The sequence below is a fragment of the Mandrillus leucophaeus genome, unplaced genomic scaffold (assembly GCF_000951045.1).
Source record: "Mandrillus leucophaeus isolate KB7577 unplaced genomic scaffold, Mleu.le_1.0 Scaffold292, whole genome shotgun sequence".
In the NCBI taxonomy this organism is placed as follows: Eukaryota; Metazoa; Chordata; class Mammalia; order Primates; family Cercopithecidae; genus Mandrillus; species Mandrillus leucophaeus.
This window is the reverse complement of record NW_012103054.1, coordinates 996,752-1,014,867: the sequence shown is the minus strand read 5'-3', so window position 1 is coordinate 1,014,867 and position 18,116 is coordinate 996,752. Positions and strand designations below refer to the sequence as shown.

At 37.3% G+C, this 18,116-nt stretch overlaps 1 protein-coding gene across 2 annotated transcripts in view; it reads left to right on the top strand.

Annotated features, from left to right (window-relative positions):
• GALNTL6 (polypeptide N-acetylgalactosaminyltransferase-like 6) overlaps positions 1 to 18,116 on the top strand; it is a 1,310,737-nt gene that overhangs the window by 1,054,859 nt on the left and 237,762 nt on the right. For both annotated transcript variants that reach the window (XM_011986093.1, XM_011986094.1), the window contains 2 exons: positions 10,364 to 10,549; positions 14,544 to 14,727. In XM_011986093.1, coding sequence (XP_011841483.1) covers positions 10,364 to 10,549; positions 14,544 to 14,727 — 370 coding nt within the window. The remainder of the gene's footprint in view (positions 1 to 10,363; positions 10,550 to 14,543; positions 14,728 to 18,116) is intronic.

Here is an 18,116-nt window from a genome sequence, read left to right as displayed (position 1 = left end):
AAGAAGATAAGATATTTAATAGATACATTGGTAAATATGGGGGATTAGCTAAGATAATTAAGCTGAATGTTATTCAGCTCCCTGATATCTGATATGATTGATCATGAAAGGAAGGCTAAGAGTGGGCAGAGATCTTAATAGTTACTAGATGCAAAGAGCAGACCACACAGCTAAAATGAGAAGAGAAGAGGCATGCAGAGAAGAGGTGGCACAGACATAAGCAAGTCTGATGTTAAGTACTCTATAATCACATGGATTTAGACTCGAAGCTAGGAATTTTTCAAACAAGCTCTTCTTGATTAATGTATACTGCATTAGGGGGAAAAATTACAAGTTCAGGAGGTTTTTCTTGTTAATAATTTTGGTCCCGACACTTTGATGTCTATGCATGCTATTTGCTTATTCTGATAGCTACTGTGTTCTATATTGAAAGCATTTGTCATTGTCGATACTCAGACTTTTCTTTCTGTATAGAATATTGGGTATTTAGTAGATTGGGAAGAGTTGTTTTGGGGAAATTTTTGTAGTAGATAGTTCTCAAAATTTTTGCTGGAGATTTCCTCCACATTCAACCAAAATTTATCTAGATACACACTTTACAAGAAGAGTCAAAAGGACGTTAAAACTGAGTAGACATCCTTGTGTACCGTTGCTGGGAATGTAAAATGGTGCAGTCACTATGAAAAATAGTATGGTAGTTCCTCAAAGAATTAACAATAGAATTACCATTTGATCCAGCTATTCCACTTCTGTGTATATGCCAAAACAACAACAACCGAAAGCAATCTCTTGAAGAGGTATTTGTACACCCATGTTCGTAGCAGCATTATCCACAATAGCCAAAAAGTGAAAGCAACCAAAATGCCCAACAACTGATGAATGGATAAACAACATGTGGTATACAAATACAATGGAATATTCATTCCACCTTAAAAGAAAGATAATTCTGACACATACTACAACATGGATGAACCTTGAGGACATTGCACTGAGACAAGTAAGCCAATCACATAAAGACAAACTGTATGATACCACAGATATGAGTCATCTGGAGTAGGCAAACTTATAAAAGCAGAAGGTATAATGATGGTTGCCTGAAGATGGGGGCAGAGGGGTATAGGGAGTTGTTGTAATGGTTTTAGTTTTGTAAGATGAAAATGTTATGGAGGATAATTGCACAACGATGTGAATATGCTTAACACTACTGAACACTTAAAAATCATTAAGAAAGCAAATTTTATATTACATGTATTTTACCACAATTTTTAAACAACAAAACAAAGAAAACCTGAACGGGTGAAATGAAGAAGTGATTTAAAAGAAGTTAGAGATTTGTTCTCCTATGTCAACATTGATGATTCAAATGTTATCTGTATAGAGTTTTTTTCTCTAAAAGACACATTATGTGGTATATTTTCCTAGAATTAAACTACTTTGTAACATTTACTGAGTAAAGCCTTAATAGTATCTTTGGCAACATTCTTAAATATTTTTAGGGTCAAGTAGTGTAATACTGAACCACCGACTTTGTGTAATGCTGATGGTAAGATATTTACATTCGGGCATTTGAACTGAATTATCAGGCACTTTGCACAAATCAAGTTTGTAATCTATATAGCCTATTCTTCTGCAATGCATAGAATGTTTAAATGTAATAAAAGTACGGAATGATTAAAAATCAGAGACATTTCCATTGTTATGAAAATGGATTGATTATGGTAAGTTCAAAGCAGCAACAGTATTTCATAGACAGACCTCTGAGTTTTAACCATTTTCCGTCTACATCTTTCTTTTTCTTTGAGGAAAAAGTTATGTCATCAGAAAAAAAAAATACAGATAAAATAATTTGGAATTATAGTTAATTCTATATTCCCTGATTTGGAGAAAATACAAAGTTCTTATTCTAGATTCATGTAAACAGAACAATTATAAACTATAAATTCTACTCAGATTACTTCATTTTCATTTAATCTTCGAAGACCTTTAATTACAACTATTTTTGAAAAATATAAAATGCTTAAGAAAAAATATATAATTGAAACATCAGACAAAACCAGTTCTTAAATAGTTCTTAAGAAAATACCATGGAAAGGGAAAAATAAAATTCAAATATTTCCTTTCTAATTGAGTATGCATTATTACCTTTTCAAAATTGAAATAATGAAGTAATGAATGTGCAAATCAAATTTGTAATTAATTAGCTGAAATAAAAGCTTCATTGCCGATGTGCTACATTTTTTGTATAGGTGGTGTTTAGCCTATTACCAAACTGCCAAAATATTTTGTGCAGAATAATCTATTATTTGCCTCTTCCCAAATGCATTCTAAGAGTGCATGCTCTATGAATACATAAGATGATAAAACAAATAAGTCTTTCAACTATAGCTCTCTCTCTCCCCCTACCTCTTACACATTGTCTTTTTTCTGAAAAATGTCTTAACTTCTTTATGTATGGTGGCACTAATAATCTTTTTTTCATTTTGGGGGCCTTATGTATAAGGTATTGCCCCATAACCTTTGACATATGAGCCTTTCATAGAAAGAAGAACACACCCATGCACAATCCTAAACCTGGGAAAAAGCTTTCCACAAGGCACACAGGGCACTAGGTCAGGGGCTGTTTACTACTCCGTAAGGGGCCATGCCATGGTGAATAAAGAGGCGCTGTGTTCTAGATTAAGACTTGGTGTTTTGTTTCTTTTGTTTCTAATATTCTCTCCAGAACTATTATACATTCAAAGTTATCCTGAAAGTCTATACAGTTGCCCCTTGAACAACAGGGGTTTGAACTATGCAAGTCCTATTATGCATGGATTTTCTTCTGTCCCTGCCACCCGTGAGACAGGAAGAGCAACTCCTCTTCTTTTTCCTTCTCCTCAGCCTACTCAATATGATGATAAGGATGATGACCTTCATGATGATCCATTTCCACTTAATAAACAGCAAATATATTTCCCCACTGAATTGGTTGCCATGTTTCTTAAGTGTCTCTTAATATTTAGGATTCCCTTTCCACTTCTTTTTTTCCTTATAATTTATTTATTGTAAAAAATCAAGCCCTTGGTCCTGAGGAATTTCCCATCATTTGGATTTTGCCAATTGTATTTCTGCTGTGTCATTTAATATATTCACCAATCCCTTTATATGCCATAAATCTGTAGTTATATGGCAGACCAAGTATCACTAACAGCTGAACAGGCAGGCCTCCATAACAACAGTTTCAACACTAGCTAAGTGGTTAAGTTAAATATTAAAGCTGAAAGAGCCAGTGCTTTTATACAAAGGCTGGAATGTAACGAAAGCCCACCAAGAGTTTTGCCTAGGCCTTTCTTGGGCCTTGAAGCACAAGATATTAAAAGTATTCTTAACCAGACTGTTTAGGATTAAACAAGTTTTTACTGGGGGTCTGAAGAAACTCCCCAGACCTTCACAAATTGTATTGAGAGTCTGAAGGAACTCCCCAAACTTCCATGATTTAACAGGAGACAAGATAAGGGGGCCGGATGCAGTGGCTCACACCTGTAATCCCAGCACTTTGGGAGGCTGAGGTGAGTGTATCACATGAGGTCAGGAGTTTGAGACCAGCGTGGCCAACACGGTGAAACCCCATCTCTACTAAAAATAAAATAAAATAAAATTAGCCAGGCATGGTGGTGCATGGTTGTAGGCCCAGCTACTCGGGAGGCTGAGGCAGGAGAATCACTCGAACCTGGGAGGTGGAGGCTACAGTGAGCTGAGATCACACCACTACACAACAGAGTGAAACTCCATCTCAAAAAAAAAAAAAAAAAAAGAAAGGAAAAAAGGGTAATCACCCCCAGCACCTAGAACCATCTAGATTAAGTAAATTTACTGAAGCTCCAGAGGAAGGTCTTCAAAATTCAGACCTTAGTTATAGATTAGAAGAAATTCATCACTTATGTTTCTAGACAAATGCACACTAACATGTAGACATATAGCTCAGATAGTATATAAGCTCTGAAAAACTTTGTAATTTTGAGTTGGTCTGGCAATATTTTCTAGGCCTGGTACGGATTGTACCCAATTACAGGAATAAACTCTTCTCTTTCCCAGTTCATCAGCATCTCGTTATTGGGCAACAAGAATAAACAGGCCGATCCTAGGACTGTTCTGAGAACAGTTAGACCTAAAGCTGGGGTCCCTAAGCCCCAGGCAGCAGACCAGTACCCATGTGTGGCCTGTTAGGAACCTGGCCACAGCAGGAGGTGAGCAGCAGGTGAGTAAACATTACCACCTGAGCTCTGCCTCCTGTCAGATCAGCAGTGGCATTAGGTTCTTGTAGGAGCCGAACTCTATTGTGAACTGCACATGTGAAGGATCTAGGTTGCGTGTTCCTTATGAGAATCTAATGCCTGGTGATCTGAGGTGAAATAGTCTCATCCTGAAACCATCCCTCCCCAGCCCCCATGGAAAAATGCCTTCCATGTAACTGGCCCCTGGTGCCAAAAAAGTTGGGGACCACTTATCTAAAGAAATGATTAAATTCAGATTCAATGCATTTGACAAGAATACTTCATAGGTGGTGATGTGTCTTCCTATTGAGAAACACATAATAAGTGATTGTCACTCCTTGTGTGATGTCAGCAGCCTGTAATGGGTTGATCCATTAATTCATTAGGAGTTGCAAAAGGGTGACATTCTAATTCTATCTTTTCTTCTTTTTATATAAGCAAAAACATATTTTATCTATTTATTTAAGTTTTTCCCAGCTATTTCCCAAATAACTTACGATGCTTTGCATATTAGAAGAATAGAAATAAGACATCCAGTAATAGAACCAGCTGAGATCATACTAGAAGCAATTAAACATGGTTTCAATAATTCTGTTCCTTTCTTAGATGGACTTTTTTGTGCTCCAGAGATAATTGTGAAATGCCTATAGTCAAATGCTATCAAAAGGGACTGATTTAGTGTGTTCTACTAGGACACGAAGAGACTGACAATTTTCTGGAATTTAACTAGAGACTTAAAATATGTATGTTTCTTCTGTGTAAAGAATATAGAAAATGTCTTTATAGGCCTGCTAAGTAGACAGTTATCCTTTGCATTTCCACTTGCTGTCAAAATATATACATGACATATGCCAAGTAGATTAAAAAATTGAAGAATATCTTATATTCTCTAGTTGTAAAGTATTCCTATCACTCTGGTAAAAACCTCAAAATACCCAGAATAAGAGTTGCACTTAATAGTATATTCTTGTTGTGTAAGGATTAACCAGAAAATTTTAGATATGTTTGTTTCTGTGTATTTATAATCCATTACATTTCAGAACTCATAGCTAAGTATCACCCATAATAACTAGCACATACTCTACATGATCTTATGGCAATCAGCCAACACCAAAGTATAAACATCAAAGAAATGTCATCACCATAGGTGTGTACTTAAACACAGAAATCCGTATCTCCAGATCAATAGTGTTTCCTGGCCCCTCTTGCTCTCCCCTTCAGATGTAAATTAGGAAATTCAAAGGAAACAGAAAGAACTAAGCAACAAGTGGCTGGGCCTCCATACCAACTGCTGAGCCTGGGGCAGCTGTTGGCATGACCTTTAGTGAGTCTTCCACTTAGCAATGTCCTGGCCAGGCTCTCTAATACTGATGGTCACTCACTTGTCAGCCCCCTTGGGAACAATCCCTCAAAGCTTTCTAAACTGTGACTGCATTTTTCTGACATAATAAGCATAACTTATTGAACAGATTTAAATCTTTGATGAACTAACAGTGCTTCAAAGTCATTATTCTGACATTAGTGGCAGTCTCATAGACAGTGAACTGTACAAGATCAGATGGATCCCATAGTGACCAAAGAAAATGCTCTGGAGTTTGTTTTTTGACTAACCCTGTGATACAAGTTCACTTTATTTTGATTTGTCTCTTTCCAAAGTGAGACATAGTCAAAAGAAAATACCAAAATACCAGCGACTGGGATGCTTTTAAAAGGAAAAACTAAGGATTTGAGAGGACTGGGTCTACTCAGTAAGTAAAATATCACAAGGGAAATTATAGAATTAGAAACTACAAGGAATAATTGTGATGAGCCAATCACACATCCTTCATCTTATAGCTGAGGAAAATGAGGTCATATGGTATGAAATGACTTATCCAAGTCACGCAGCCAGTCAGCAACAGGACTAGGACTCATGTCTTTGACTCGTTTTACTATGCAAATTGCTGAAGGTTAATATTTTTGGTGTTTAGTTGCTTCCCTAAACACTAAATTCACTAATGAGTGGTTAGTCTCCATATAAATGTATGGCACGTAAGTGAAATCTCTGGAAAAAAAAGAGGAAAATACATTCTATGAAACTGCTAAATTTGGTATTCACAGTTACATGACGTCAAAATTTCGTTGGAATACAACTTTTTATCTCATTATACAACTTTTTATCTCATTATTGCCTCACAGTGACACAATAAGCCCTGGCAAAAACTGCTATTTTTGAAGTTGTATTCATTTTTCCATGTCATCGGGATTTACTGGCGTTCAGTGGATTTTAACAATAGTTTATTCACTGGTTGTCTGGACCATGGATCAAAAAAATTACAAACAGTTTTGCAAATGTCTCAAAGTCATTAGGCAGATCTGCCTGGCTTATAAATAAAACCCGTAAATTTCCTTGGTATTATTTAAAATTAAGGAAGTTTAAAAGTGACCTTCAAAAATGCAATACTTGAATTAAAATAATAGCATATTATGTTTTAAATCATGTTAATAACATTTTAGAAATGAATCTAAACCCTCTCCAGAGAACCCTTGACTAAAATATGGTCTTTTGTCTGACATTTGCTTCAAAATAGGAGAAATGGGGGGAGTGAATTAGCACATAGATGGGGCGCAACTAACCATGGGTTAATGGCTGTTGGGGCTGGATGGAGGATATTTTTAAAAATAAGAGTAATAGTATCTAATTTTATGTATGTTCAAAATTCTCCATAATAAAAGTTTTAAAATAACTAAAAAAAAAAAAGAAATGAATCTAAACCCTGTTCATACCAAAGAAAGGTAAAATGTTTTTAATTTAAAGCCATCTCCACCATCTTCAGTAAATCCCTTGTATGAGAGTTTAATTTGCTAATTAGACTGATGATACCTGCCTTCATTGTGAGTTATGGGTAATTAGATGTTACAATGAACTACTAAGAGAGAAAGGACCCCTCAAAGTGCAGTCAACCAGATCATTATCTGAGGCAGAGCAAGCTAATTATCACCATAAAGTTCAAACTAGAAGAACTGATCTAAACATCTAATGGACAATATTGAAGGGTCAAACCCCTTATGCTTAGTGAATCCACACTATACAATGTTTTTAGTAAATTAAAATGGGCTTTGATATAGGAAAAATATGCAGTATCAGAAAATGTGTACAGAAAAATAGAAAACATGTAGAGACAACCCTCACTGAGTTCTAGAGAATTTCCTATAAACCGAAGAACACAAAAGTCTAAATCCAAAGTTGGGACAACCACTCTCAGGTGACTTAACCCTTTGACTCTCACTTTGGAAGACCTGGGGAGTTAGAATATTCTAGAACAACTCCCTGTAATGGAGCTATAGGAAATTACTCATTTCTCCTCCTCTCTCCCAAGAGAGGCCCCTTTAGTCCTTGGGTGTCAGAGAGGAAAAACGTAAATGTATCTTGAACTGCTGAGGTAGTCCTCATAGTGTGACATATGACAAATGAATAGTGAAGGAGAAAAATATATTTTAGTAGGCCTAACAAATATTGATTATCTCTGTTTAGTCCCCAATGACTGTTGAGACACTACTTCCATGAGACAATATCTTCTGTGGTCCAAACAACCAATTTACAATTAAACATATAGAATGCAACTTGTTTGTAAATTGATGATACAGAAAGATTTCAATATCTAAATAAATTACAGTAATGAAATTATAAAGTTTTCTTAAATATTTATTACTGTGGGAAATCCTGACAGCACATGGCCCTTTCAAGATGCTGACACATAATGACGTCCTTGTATTGATCACTCATCACTTAGTCATTGCCTTTGATTGTGCAGTGGTGTCACTTGCGTCTTCTTTAGTCCCTTGACAAGAGAGTAAAGCTGCAGTTTTACACACATGCAGTGTGTTTTATAGCCCGTAGAATCTTTCTTTGCAGCTTACACACAATGGAGAAGGGAAGCCTTGTGTTGGGGAGCACTGAGCAGAGGGGCAGGAGCAAAGAGGCACACAGTAGAACTTGCCTCTTAGTTGAGAGAGCACAATACTGCTTAAATACTCATATTTGATAGTCTGTGGCTTGCCAAAACTTCTTCCTTTAATTTGCAAGAGATACAAGATGATGAATCATCAAAATCTCACCAGGAAAAACAAAATTCTAAATTTTTTGTCATTTGTGCTCAGCATTCAAAGGCATTTCTTCAGATAAAAATGCTGTTTTTATTCATACATACAAGTGACTTACTAGTCTTCGATTATTGGCTTAATACACAAATGTTTGTTGAATGAACACTGACCAGTCTCACTGAAGCCTAATTCAAAGCTTGACTGTCCACCACATTCTAGAAGGAAAAAACAATCCCCTAAATCCTTTACGTCTTATAGGTGAGGCTATTCAGGCTTCAAGAGTTTGCATGACCTACTCATATGTATTACCATTGTAGACATCCCTCCCAGGCCTACTCTGATTCCAACCCTGGAAAAAGAGTTTACTCTTCATAGTCTTATCTTCATATCCCTGTTACTTACATGAAGAACAAAATACAGGGGAACACATTTTGAGCTAAAACACTCTCATGGAAAATTCCATCTGTATTTGTTTGTTTTGTTTGTTTGTTTTTGTTTTTGTTTTTTTTGAGACACAGTCTCACTCTGTTGCCCAGGCTGGAGAGCAGCGGTACAATCTCAGCTCACTGCAACCTCCGCCTCCCGGGTTCAGGCAATTCTCCTGCCTCAGTCTCCCAAGTATTTGGAATTACAGGTGCCCACCACCATGCCTGGCTAATTTTTGAATTTTTAGTAAAGACTGGGTTTTACCATGTTGGTCAGGCTGGTCTTGAACTCCTGACATCAGGTAATCCTCCCACCTCTGCCTCCCAAAGTTCTGGGATTACACGTATCAGCCACCATGCCTGGCCCCATCTGTATTCTTTTACAGTGAAAATTAGAAAGCCAAATATTGTTTTCATTGACCCATTATGTGAAACATAGAACCGTCAATAAAAAGGGAAATTAAGATTTTATAAAACTATACTAGTTAATAAGAAATGAGAATGAACCTCTATGCACAGAGAAACTCCAATACAGAGTAATTCTGACATCTGTTACATTGGATAGCAGGAAGGAATCACAAATCCTACATGAATCCTTATTGCTACAGATCATGCAAAGAGACTTCGTAATATTGCCTTTGATTACAGACATGCCGAGAACATTTGAAAAGTGAAAAATACACAGCATATGCATACTAAGATTCTTCTTCAATGAATATTAGACTATACCTGTCAGAGATTCCAATAAAACCCTCATAATGTCTTAGATACAGCAGAATGAAAGCAGAGGATATAAAGCATATAAGTACATGACCCCAGGAAGGCAGCAAATACTCTTATCTGACATAGTAAGAACTGAGAGCTTGATGCATTTTGTCACAGACAGTAGGAAATATTTTATTCTGTGAATAAATTATCCGATTTGATTTTGTTTCCACTATTTGTTTTTAATTAGGCAAGAAACATTTCCAAATTTAAATCGCTAAGAAATATTTCCAAATCTTTAATAGGTAAGTTCCAAACGACTGTATAGTATTTCATCTGTAGTCAGTCATCTTTCCACTTCAAATCAGAAGCAAGATGTTAAACTTGCTTACTAGTTTGCTATTAACTTGTGGGGGAAAAAATCTGGTTCTTCTTGATATGACAGATATTTTTCTTTCCTGTTGTTTTACATGCATTATTTTCAATACACAAAATACTGGGCAAAGCCCTGCTATAAAGAACTCTTTGGTTGGAAAGAGCCCATTTCCAGGATTTTCATCTGACTTTACCCAGCAGGGACCACAGGGCAGAAGCCCGTCTTTGGAGTGTGGGCTAGGATTACACGCTGTGGCTGTCAACCAGCAGTAACTGCGTAACAGACCTCTGGCATGTCAGTGACTTTTGTGTTCAAAAAAGGGCAATATTTGCAGTTTAAAAAGCATTTTGGAAAACTGTAGGATGCGAAAACCTTATTAGTATCTCGCATCTAGATAAGGAGAGGAGAATGTTACCCCAGGATTCATCAGTCACATACTCTCTACGCACAAACAACCATGAATAATTCAGCTGCAACTAATGTTTGGCGTTTTTTCTAAGCATTTTCTACTTCCTTCCTAGAACACCTGAAGGATAAATTGGAAGAATACATGGCCCGATTTTCCAAAGTGAGGATTGTTCGCACCAAGAAAAGAGAAGGACTCATCAGGACCCGTCTCCTGGGGGCATCTATGGCCAGAGGAGAAGTCCTGACGTTCCTGGACTCCCACTGCGAGGTCAATGTGAACTGGCTGCCCCCACTCCTCAGTGAGTACAGGTTGCTACGGCACCATCCTGGGATGCCTCAGGGGAAGTGAGCGGTTTGCTTCTATTTAGTTTGCAATCAACAAATGCTAGAGGTCCCTTCTACAAGGTTTCCAGTAGAAGCCTTGAATTTTATATTTACCACTGCTGAAAACAGTTTTCTAGGTAACTGCTTCAGGCAGTATTCTACATAATACCATAAAATTGGCATTTTAAATAATACCAACTTCAAGCTAACTTACAGTTTTAAAAAGGTTTCATTTATCTTAGATATCCTCCTTTAGCGTTGTCAAATTCACTGGGTGAACACCAAAAGAAAAATGTATCCCAAAACTCTTTTATAGTCCTGTAACTACAGCAAGATTAAAATACACACACACACACACACACACACACACACACACACACATTGAACAAGTATTACAGGATTGTTAAGAAAAGAGGAAGGAAAAATATTCATCCCCAGAATACAGTTAAAGTGTAAGCACCTTGACATTTTCTAGGATTTATAATGCCGTTTCTTTTCTGTTATTCTTTCCACTTCTGGCACCATCCTATAGCCCTAAATATACAGTTCCCTGTATTTACAGAGATTCCTTTAAACACAGCGCAGCTGTCCAGGTGCTGTGTCTTAAATGCTCACAATATGGCTAAGCTGAGGGAAACAAGATTATGTCATAACACACTCGAACTGTTAGATACACAAAAGAACTGAAAGTAATTTAAGGTAGAAAACATACGTGTGGTTCAGTTCAAGCTTCATTACTTTTGTTTTAAAACGAAGTAAAATATAAAGTCCAGTTGTAGATAAGAAATAGTCAGTTTGAAAAAAAAAACCCCTCCTTCTAAAAAGTTGTCGGTGCACACATAGTGTTCACCTTTCTGACTTTGCTAAATCAACTTTTATTGTAAAAATATCCCTGGCCTTGGAACTAAAGTCATTAGCAACTGCCTTCACAATAGCTGTCTCAGAAAGAACAGTTTGCTATTGACTACTGTGTAGGTTTTCAGCAAGAACCAGCAAAGCTCCATTAGTAAAAGATGTGGGGGAAAAATCAATGGAAACTGTATAGGATTTAAAACAGGAAACAACCAGTACCCAACACCCCCCACCACATTGCCCAGCCACATACCCCTGCACAGATGACTGCCCAGCTACCCTAATCAACCAGAATGTGTCGGTGCCCCTGCAGTCAGAGACTCCTCTGAGCCTTTAATTAAAAGTACCTTGTCCAAGGACACAGCAATTTAGAGCTTCATCAGCAACAGTGAGATTCCCTCAAACAGAATTTGACCTATATGGTGTTGAATACTCAAGGAAGTCAGCAAAAGGCCTAATTTATTTATGAATCAAAGCAAATCCCTAAATGCCAATTATTGAGTGTCTGATTGTTCACTATGAATCTAACTAAAAAGAAGAAGACAGAAAAAAAAAAGAGTAAGAGAAACCCACAACTCACATTTCTCATTAAAGTATTTCATTTCCTGTAGTCCTGATGGATAAGAAATGATTCAAGTTCAGGATCACTATCTTTTTTTATTTTCCTCTATCAGTGTCTTGACACATCATCCAAAATGAAAAAACAGGCAGAGCCACACAGTTTCTTGGCTCATTTTTCACCTCGGGATTATACCTGAATTTCAATTTCCCATTAAGTCTGTTTGTTTGATCCCTGGAAATTGAAATGTAGGAACAAGCCTTGGATGAAAAATTAGTCATGCTGCTTTCAACCTAAGCTAGTACAGCTGGATAAGAGTGAAAAGGAAATTTGAAGGAAAAGTTGACAGTTACTTTAACAGACACATTCTCTTTGGGTCACCTTGGGACTCCTTGATGGTCAAGGAACTTGTAAATCAACCTGATTCTGAATTTGATTGAAGAAAGTCACTGAAACTTTACTACTAAAATACCTGCAGGGATGAGATAAAAAATATTCTGGACCCAGCAACGTCAGTCTCCTCTGTCAAAGACATCTCAAGCCATTATAAGGCTTGCCCTGGTAAAAAACAAATGCTTAGCCATCCCTTGGTGGAGATTAACTAGAAATGGTGCTGGGGGGTCTCTTCATCTGCTAATTAAACTAAAGTAAGACTAAGCCCACCTCTGGCTCTCTGTGGCTTACCAGGACCATGCCCTAAAATCGCAACCCTTTCCACACTCCAGTATCCTGCATTCCCCTTCCCCTGTTTTATTTTTTTCCCATCTCATTTATCACCTTTTAAAACACTATATAATTTAGCTATTTATTATGTTTATTCATTGTCTTTGCTTCATTCCTAAAGACAGAATTGTTTGTGATGTTATTCATCATGGTATCCCCAGAACCTAGAAAAAGTGACTAGCACATAGTTTCTAATCAATAAATAATTGTTGAAATATGAAAAGAATGACTGGATGGATAAATGGATGGATGGATGGATGGATGGATGGATGGATGGACAGACGGATGGATGGATGGATGGATGGATGGATGGATGGATGGATGGACGGACGGACGGACAGACGGACGGACGGATGGATGGATGGATGGATGGATGGATGGATGGATGGATGGAAAGGCATGTAGACCTAGAGGGGAAAGTGTTCACAAAATTCTGTGGTTTCCATCCCTGTTTCATCAGTGTCATCAAAATAAAACCACTTATTATTACAACCAGTAAAACCTTATGCTTTTTATCCTATGCTTAAGAGAAACAAACTTCTGAAGCAAACAGACAGTTTCCTTACTGCAGGAACTTTATCCCCAAAACAAATTACATTTACTCCGCAATCTCTGGGGAAACAAAATATGATATGGAAACAACCAAACTTCCTAATTGTGCTAAATGATATCTGTTTTTTATTTGTTTATTGTCACATCTAAAGGTCTTCCAAATAACAAGAAGGTCTGCCTATTAGACAGCAGTGGTCTGTTACAATAAATATTAACTAAATTTACATTCTTGGAAAGAAAGTTTCCTCACAGATAGGTATTGTAGCTAAGCCAAAGGATGCAAATGCCAGTGCCCTGTGCTACCTGTTAAGTCATCACAATAACCATAACCACATAGGAAAGGAAGGTGCTGGAACTGAAAAAAACAGATCACCTCTCTGCTACCATGAGAACAATCGAACAATCGAAAGGTCAGGTTTGAAACTGGATTGTTAAGCAGAGGTTGCATCTTGGTTATTGCTCTCAAAAGCTGCATAACCCTTGACAAGTTATTTAATTTCTCTAATCTTACCTTCCTCATACATAAATTGGGGATAACAATAATAGTTACCCTACAGCGTTGCTAAGAGTATTAGGAATAGCATGAGAATAAATCACTTGGTAGTTACTCAAGAATTTAAGAGTAGTAGAAGTCATCGCAGTAGTATAATATCACGTAATACTTTTTCAAATATGATGAGGGAAGAAAATGTATAGCTTTGATCAACAGAGTTTAGCTCCAAGAACAGCGGCAAAATAGGACTTGGAAAAATCTCTGGCAAACCTGAGAGCAAAGAATTCTATGTATGATCTGTCAGTATTTATAGGAGAGCAGCCACCATGATTGTTATGAGATTAGATGCCACAAGATCCATGAAGTTAAATATTCACATTCTGGAACCTCCGGAAAGCAGGCCAGTATTTTCTCAGCAGGCTCCAGCAGTATGCTTGAAAGAACACAACTACTGTTTATACTCTGCGCATGTTGGATGCACGATAAAATGACAGATTGGGGACAGGTCAGAGCAAAAATGTGACACAGGGAGAGCTAAATGGACTTCTGCAAGTCTCTCTGGGACATAACTTTCTTAAAGGAAAATACAACAACTCTTATTGGACCTAATTGCTGTCCCATCACGTTAAGTCCAGAATTCAGAGATTCCTGAAAAGTGCTCTAAGGACGACAGGAAGCCAAGGCTACAAGCGTTATGCATTAGTAGGGGACTATAGGCTTCTCTTTGCTGAAAAATGATAGATGACCTAGGCAGGCATGTCATTTCCTATTTTGTGCTTTCATTTTTCAGACCAAATTGCACTAAACCACAAAACCATCGTGTGTCCCATGATCGATGTCATTGACCACAATCACTTTGGGTATGAGGCACAAGCTGGGGATGCCATGCGAGGAGCCTTCGACTGGGAAATGTACTACAAAAGAATCCCCATCCCTCCAGAGCTCCAGAGGGCAGATCCCAGCGACCCTTTTGAGTGAGTAGCAGCCAAGGGAGGGGCCAAGGGAGTGAGGGCAGGTAACTCATTGCAGTGTTAAACCTGGGCTCAAGAAGACAATTATCTCTAACCAAATGGAATAAAACAGGTGGTAACAATATGCAAAACATCAGAGAAAGGTCAGACCTACACCCTGTAGAAAATTAAAAGCTGTGCTGAATTCATGGATCACTCCTTCTTAAACTTTGCTAAACATGAAACTATACAGATGAAAGAACCACAAAAATGCATAAACAGAAAATACATATAGAAGGAAGGCATGTTCCCTTCTAAGACGCTTTCTTATTTTCAGGTGTCTCTGTTCTTTTGACTTTTCCCTAAAGGATTACTGAAAACAACTATTTTGTTTTTCTTTTATTAGAAATTGATATAAAATATGAACCAGTGTTTAAGCCTACTTTCTACACCCTGTTGGAAATTGTTTACCTATAATGGAAGCGTGCTCCTAAGCAGGTGTTCCCACAACTGAAACATGGGGAATTCAATCCAAGTGATATATCCAGAGTCAATTATCTTTGATAATCCTGCCCCTAATTTAAGTACATAATGTACAGAGAAGGTACAGCAAAGATCTAATGATTAATTTCTACCAAACAACATCCCATTTTTACAGTGTGGACATGAGAAATATGCATTTAAAGAAAAAGAAAAAAATATGTATAGTTTAGTTTGACAGACTATCAAGACCATTCATAGTAAATGGTAAACTTTTTCCAACAGTTAGCCCAGAGATAACCCAAGGCATACTATATATCTATTCTTCATACTGTACCCTTTGACATCATTAAAATTGTTATTTAAAAACTATTATATATGTTTTTCTTAGTACAAGAAAAATAGATATATCTGTGATCAAGCTTTGCACACTCTGAGTCCATTTAAAATGCATTAAATATTGTTGTCTTTTCATCAATAATATGGGCTTAAAAGCTTGCAGTAAAGAAGCTACTGAGTACAAAAACCACTTCTCTGACACTAACAGTTTAAATTACAATAACATTTCAAAATTATCAGGAAAATGTTTCCTACACTTCTAGTCTTTAGAAAAATGAACTCCTGGGGAAGCAAAGGGAATTTCAGAAGACGTTAGCTTGATACCACGCTAGAGAAGTCGTTTCTTTTGTAAAATAAAGCGCTCTCATTAAATATCCAGAGCTTCTGGAGTTCAGCCTCTTTTGACTCTCCACTTACTGGAGAGTTTTTGAAAAGAAATAATAAAGGACCTTTATTACTTCCTCAAATGCTTTGGCCAAAATTTCACAGATATTCAAAACTACTAGAAAAGCTTTTTAGTAATCTAAGCAAAAGCGTTTCTAATAAGCATTTGAAGTGGGCTTAGCTGAGAGATGCTCTTCAGACTTCTCTGAAGGTAACCATCTGAAAATCTTGACAGAGAGGGGCTTAAGGTGGGACGAGTGACAAGGGTGTGAGGTGATGCATATGTTAATTAGCTTGATTTAGCCATTCCACAATGTGTACATATTTCAAAACATCATGTCGTACATCATAAATATATACAACTTTTATATGTCAGTTTAAAATATAGATGAGAAAAGAAAATAAATTTAAAACATTTTAAATGTAAAAAATTTTTACAACATGCATGTGGAGAGGAGTACAAAAGGCCTTAACCATGGTAGAACTGTTATTAGATGCCGGTCCACAGCAGAAGAGCCACAGTTAGGCCACTACAATGCGAAAGTACCATGTTTTAAGGGCTGGAACTCACCCAGGCTGGCTTCCCAAATGCCGTGATAGTGACTGGTTATGATGACCTTAACTTTATTTGCACTGTGATCGCAGAGTAGGGGTCCTGCTTCCTGAAACAGTGGGATCAAAATGCTATCAGAGGAATCTGCAGTGGAGACAATTCTAAAAGCATTCTCAGTGCCTGTATTGACAGTCAAAATTTTTGTCAGGCTGACTCTGACTGTGGCTATTACAATATCAAGCGCCTTGCTTAACCACAGAACTGGCAGAATTGGTAACTTTCAGAACTAGGTTACCTCTTGTTTCTGTCACCTACTTAGGTGGTTGTTGAACTGTCAAAAATTGCATTCATCTATTGCATATTACTATCTTTCTGCCTTAAGTCTTATTGATTCCTAGGAATGTGGACACTTTAGCCTCCTGTAATAAATGTAACTTGTAGGAGGTGTCCACTTTGATCTTATAAACCGTGTTTGCCGTCCTGATAATAAAAGAATGGTTACCCAAGCAGCTCTGAGCAGTGTATCGGCAATTTCATTATCACGGCAGTCACCTGAATGTGCTCATAAACAGACAAGCTTTAGGCTACAACTTGCTTCTCTAGCTGTAAAGCTTTAAGGTGCACAGAATGAAGGCAGTCTATCTATACATCTTTCTTACAGTCTTTCACGTTTCAAGAGGCTGCTGCCAAAGAGTGTGGTTTTCTGTGGGAAGACAGGGAGAGGAGGCTGAAAAGCTGGGAAGAAGGGAAACAAAGAATGTGCAAACGTATCGCAAACCCCAGGACTTTTCATACAATAAGGATGAAAAATTTATCTTTCTTTAGCAAGTTTATCAAATGTCTTATGTGACAAGATTTGATTTATCTCATTTATTGTGCCATTACTTGAATTTTCAATGACTACTGATTAGAGCAGTGTTTTTCAACCTGAAAATTCTGTGAAAGTAGTGGGGCATTAACAGTATTTAATTATTAATGAATTGGATTGAATTCAATTGAAAATTTTAGAGTGTTATACTAGTGGGTAGGTATAAATGTCATTTCTCAAATATTCAACTTCATTTATAAGGTATATATGAACCTGATGTCATATAAACTGTATTTCTTCACATACACTACACAATGAAAGAGGTCAACATCTACTAACTTTCTAAACTAGGAATCAAGACCTTCAACAATCTGTCTAGAAAAGAAAAGGAAAACTCATGGATAACTTTGAGCATTAAGAAAATATTTACTGATATTTACAAAGGGATCCTGTTTTTCAACAAACTGCTACTAGAATGTAAGAGAAAAAGCAACATTCTTGATACAAATTATCATATAGTGGTCATAACTTCTATTGGATTGGATACATTTAAGAAATATTTTGGCTGGGCATGGTGACTTGTGCCTGTAATCCCAGCACTTTGGGAGGCCGAAGTGGATGGATCATTTGAGATCAGGATTTCAAGACCAGCCTGGCCAATACAGTGAAACCCCACCTTTACTACAAATACAACAATTAGTTGGGCATGGTGGTGGGCGCCTGTAGTCCCAGCTACTTGGGAGGCTGAGGCAGGAGAATCACTTGAACTCAGGAGGTGGAGGTTGCAGTGAGCAGAGATTGTGCCACTGTACTTGAGCCTGGGCAACAGGGCCAGACTCCGTCTCCAAA